Raw genomic sequence first — 5592 nt, forward strand, 5'->3', positions numbered from 1 at the left:
CTACAAACCACTTTACCTAAGAGGACACTTAGGACAGCTGATAGCTTGGCGGTGCATCACATGGGCAGCTGTCAAACTTGGTTTTTGAATCACAAACCCAGCTGGTTCCCAAAGGCTCAAGTTATGTGGTCACGGGTTGGTTTGCCACACCACCCTAGACTAACTTGGAGCTCAAGTACGAATAGACTAATGTTTTGCTAAAAGGTATTTGAAATTCAAACACTCAGAAACTGAAGCAAACACATTTGAATGTGCACATGGTCAGACCCAGTAGATAGAACAGATACAACAGGGGTATCCGTTTAATCGGGATGGCAAGCACGGCTGCCATCCTTAGTGAATGAATGTGATGCACATGCATGAACTACCTGATGCACATGAGATCTGTCAGGTTCTTCATTCTTCACTTGAGTAGTCCTTGCTACCAGGCTACAACATGTAGCATGTATCCTTGTGTTTTGATCATAAAGGGATAGCCAATAATTCTTGTACCAACAATATCATCATAGTCCCATATGGTTTCTGGTAAGCTGCTGCTGCTGCAGCGTTTTAGTCTCTTCATCATATTGATTTCTATCTCAAAGGATCTAATTTCGTTTTTGATTCCAAGAGGGAGGGGGAAGGACTAAGCTTTATAAGACCTAGACTCTCCTAAGTAAAAAAGGACAGCAATCCCAACTCAAATAGAACCCAAATAGAAGACAAAAACCAACTCAAATTGAAGGACACACATAAGTTGAAAAGAGAAAGAAAAAAAGGACAAACTTAACTGAAATTCAAGGATACTTGTGGATAAGTTAAAAAGGGAGGACATTGAATCAATAGAAGACCATAAGTTAACATGCTGGGTTTTCTAAATGGGAGATACATAAGTTGAAGATTAAGGACGACTCAACTTAATAAGCTTTCAAATTCACGGACTCAATCTAGCAGGAACCAATTGAAGGACAAAGGTTTCTAATTGGGAGAGATTGCAGATCTGAGACCCGACACCACCGTATCCTCAATCAATCTTCACTCGACCCTTGTGTAATAACAACCCAAGTCAAGCAAACAGTAAAAATCGAAAATCAATCAATTCAATGGAAATGATTATCTATCTGACCCCAATAAGTTTAAATACGAGCGAAGCACTAAATTACTTACAGAAAAGAATGGTTTTTCTGGTTCTTGGTATGGATGATGCTCTGGTTTGTCTGAGGGTTCAGTTCTCGCGGCCGCCTAGATGCGAGAGTTGCAGGTCTAACAAGACGAAGAAGAAAAGAATTTGTCGGGAAAACAGTTATGAGAAATGCTTTGTCAGATGTGGGTTTTTCTACCAACAGCCCAAACCAATGTATTCAATGTAACAAGCCCGAACCAAACAAACGATCCGTTTCAGATGAGAACACACGTCAGACTTGAATTTCGTGGATGACGAAGGCTGGTATAGCAGAATGAGAGCATCTTGACTCTTTATTTTGGTTCCTTAATAATTTTAGGGTGCGTTTATTGTTACTTGATAAATTATTTTATTCACCCCACACGTTATTGATTTATTGAAATACCAAAACACTATGTTGTAAAATTACAGCAAGAAACAATAAGTTATTGCAAATTACAATTTTTTTATTTTTTATTTTTTGTTTTGGATGAACACAAATTTCATAACACTAACTCAGATTTATCATATTCGGTAGTGAGTCTGAAGACACTAGCATTTTTATTTTAGATAAATTGTTTATATATTTTTTTCTTTGTTGATGATTCGTTTATCCATTTACTCATTATTTCCTATGTCGACTTTGTATGTAAATTCTCATCTTTGTATCAGTTCCAAAAGGTCTCATTACTATGAATACTTTGGCTGCTAAGTTAATATAAACATAGCACGCTGGAAACCCAATAACGTTGAAGAGTCGATCTATGCTTTTTAATGGAAATGCTAAAGAACATGTATTACCCGACATCCCAACTCTACTCCACTAGGCTGGCAAAAATGCCACCACTCCAATCCTGCAAAGGTATACACACTATATCAGGGCATATGCCTCTACAAAAGCTTCTGCGGCTTCACTAGACAAAAGGCGACTACTTCATGAACTGCGATCGATTTGCACTGCATTGCGTTCGAATTAAACTGCAACGCCTCACGCATATGCTGGTCATTGAGTAATGACTGTAATCCATAAGAAGCCTCCAAATGAACCACTTATGGCAATGTTTCTGAAGTACTAGCTGCCCAGCTAGGTATCCATTGCGTCTATCACTATTTCCTTTATCTTTGATCCGTTCTTACGGCACGGTACATGTTGATTCATCTCATATGTGAGCAAATAACTAACTATATGCAAGGCACTTGCTGCATATAAATATCACTAGAATTATGAACATTTGCAAGATTTGTGTTCATAATTTTTCTTCCTTTCTTCTCATTTCTAATGTATCAAAGTGCAAGATCTATATAGATTCAATTTGAAACACTTAACAACAAAACACTTATCATAGTAGTAAGAGTATATCTCTTATGTTCTTTCTCCTCGATTATTTCTTTCACTCTTTTCCCAATCTACTCTTTTCATCGGAGACAAAACAGAGCAAATTTCAGAGAGTTCTTTCTAGATAGTGTGCGAACTGCGAAGTCCAATATACTCTTCTTCTTTTTTTCAGCAGAAAAAAAAAAAAAAAAAAAAAAAAATACTGGCCCGAGCCTAAAACTGTTTTTACTGTAGATGAACAGTAAATCACTGTATATGAACAGTGATCAACAAATAAATATATAGTAAATTTATCTAACCAGGACTAGGTAGGTGAAAAAGAAAACTTGCTTTACAGTTTATATAAGCAAAGTAAAGATAATGAAAATCCATACTTATTAGAATGACATTAATTGTCAAATACAGGCACAACTTTACAAACGTTTTGGATACCAAATTGACGGTTGTTTTTTTTTTTTTTCAACAAACTAACTGAAAATTACAAATAGAAACCTCTAATACAACCAACACCTAAGGAGTCAAAATTAAAGGCCGAGCTAGCAGGCAGAGGAAGAGAATGGTCCCTTTTGATGTGTTTAAACTGAATACCAAACTGACAGTTGTTCAGGTAGCAAAAAACAAAAAAAACAGAAAAAAGAACAAAAACAAAAACCGTCACACACAAGCCAAGGTCTCCATATATAGATGATTACACGGGCCAACCCGGAGAATAGAAGTATCATCAACACCGGCCTGGGGTGTTAAGTCAATCGATTTGAAGGTGTGACTCTTAAGATTGTAAGAGAATACTTTTCCACGCGCATGCAGCAACAGAGATGAACCTTCCTCTTCATTTTCCCCTTTAGCAAGAAAGAGAACAACAAATATATGCGTAGGGTAAGCAGTGAATAAAGGATCAAGATCCACATTGTACTTGACAAACCACCAAGAGTAGTCTCTTCCCATCTCCAACACTTCAATTTTAGTAGAACAAGGCCAATAAATATCAATGAGATGCAAATGGCCGTCACTAGTCTCCTTCAAATATCTATGTTCCCTAGTTTCCCAGTTCTTCTCCTCAGAATAAGGAAAACCATCAACAAATCCAACACGATCTTCTTCTATGTGGTAGTATATGCCATTTCACAATCACCGCCCACCCAATGAACTGCGCCATTGCAGTATACCCCACCTTTGTAGGAAATTTGATCAAGACAATGGCGGTGGTGACTCCTCAAACTTACCATATCTGTTAAAAGATTGATGTAGCCATGCATTCATTCTTGGTCTATAGAGCTGTTGTTCTAGGGTGTTGGGTGGTCACTTTCTTGCAGAGTTAAATAGTTAGAGCCATATGTGTACGTGTATATATGTATGCAAAAAGACTCGTTCTATAACAATTTTAGGTGTCATTACATGAATTATTATAGCTCGCTCTTAGTCTTATAGTGATTCTTACATGCATCTTTCTGATAAATAGGAACGCTTAGCCATCCCTATATACATATCAGTTAATCCCATCTTCAAACGCAAAGCACAAATCATAGTGTTCAAATTGGAAATTCTAGTGGCGTGTGGGGAAGAAGCATTACTGTGTTAAACAAACTTCTAGTAATTACATCCGGTTCTTGTATATTCTTCCTCCAACTAAATACCATTCATTGTTCTAATAATGCTTTGTATGTGAAGTCAATGGAGGGCTGCATCACTTTGTATGATATACATAATACATAATACTGTACGTCTACCGTTACGTACCATTACTAAACCTGTTTACAAACATTCTATAGTGATCGACTCATCATCATTCAATAAGATCAAAGAAATCAATCCCATTCTCGTTTCTGGGTTAGCATAAACTGTGCAAGTAGAGTCATGCATACATTCTTGGTCTAAAGCAGAGTCCGAGACTTTAATCAGTGTCTTAGTAGGTTGTAACCACATCCTAAACCTATAGCACTGTTGTTGTAGGGTGTTGGGTGGTCACCTTCTTGTAGAGTTAAGAATTAGAGCCATCTGTGTACATGTATATACCAGTTACATCTATGCAAAAGGACTCCTTTCACAGCAATTTTTAGCTTTCATTACTATGAATTATTATATCTTGCTCTTAGTCTTATTGTTAGTCGACATTGCTTGCTGGTTTGAAAATTGACATGAAAACGACCAATTAACAAATCCCCCTCATTTTAGTTATAATAGCATATCTTCAAACGCAAAGCACAAATCCAAGGAGACTTTCATATGTGTTGTTCAAATTCGAAATTTCTAATGCGTGTGTGCGGAGAAGCAATGCGTGTTAAACAAAAGGCTTTTTCTCATGTAGTAATTATATCCCGATTCGTGTGAATTATCAACAAATCGATATTAAATTACTGTCGAAACGATCAAAATTAGATAATTCACGTACAATTCAAAACGTAGTGATCAAACATTACGATTTTCCTTCCATTTATTTTACACAATATGGATGAATCAATCCCAGTTAACTATGTCTGGACAACATTATTGTTTCAAGAGGAAAATATCGATCATGAATTGAAGGCGGTGCAGTCCGTCCTAATCTCCCCTTCACTCCCAGTCTTAACGTCGACCCTGCCGAGCTTCCTCATGGCAGTGATGAAAGCACCGCTAAACTCACCGGGGCTGTTAGCAAAGTCCACGACAGTCGACTGAGATGCCGAGTCGGAGAAAAGAACCTCGTCTGAGGTGAACAAGCCCTTCCCGGCAACCAAGTTCTGGTAGTAGACGTTGTCAACGTTCGTGGAGTTTCGAGGGTCCATGTCGATGGCTATCCTGGGGTCCACGTCCTTAGGGCAAGCTGACATAAGCTGCTTGGCGTAGTCGGGATCCAACGACGGGTCAACGGCGGAGGATGACGAGAATGAGTACAAGCGGTCGGCGAAGCGGTTGCAGTGTGAAAACCCTAGAGTGTGTGCTCCCGATAATGCAATGACGTCGGTTTGGGTGAGGTTGTGTTTCGAAAACATGGTGTTGAGTTGTTTAAGATCAAATGATGGTTCCGGCAAGTTTCCGGCTACCCTTGAGGCTTTGGAGACTAGTCCATCTCGACGTCCCAATTCGACGTTGAAGTCCGGACCTCCACCCTACACATGTAAACAATAATTTCACTTAA

At 38.4% G+C, this 5592-nt stretch overlaps 1 protein-coding gene across 1 annotated transcript in view; it reads right to left on the minus strand.

Moving 5' to 3' along the window:
• Positions 1 to 4825: 4825 nt before the first annotated feature.
• LOC101311779 (peroxidase 55-like) overlaps positions 4826 to 5592 on the minus strand; it is a 1937-nt gene continuing 1170 nt past the window's right edge. The window contains exon 3 of the mRNA XM_004303914.1: positions 4826 to 5563. Within this exon, the coding sequence (XP_004303962.1) occupies positions 4988 to 5563 (576 nt within the window). The 3' untranslated portion in view covers positions 4826 to 4987. The remainder of the gene's footprint in view (positions 5564 to 5592) is intronic.

Source organism: Fragaria vesca, linkage group LG6, assembly GCF_000184155.1.
Source record: "Fragaria vesca subsp. vesca linkage group LG6, FraVesHawaii_1.0, whole genome shotgun sequence".
Lineage (NCBI taxonomy): Eukaryota > Viridiplantae > Streptophyta > Magnoliopsida > Rosales > Rosaceae > Fragaria > Fragaria vesca.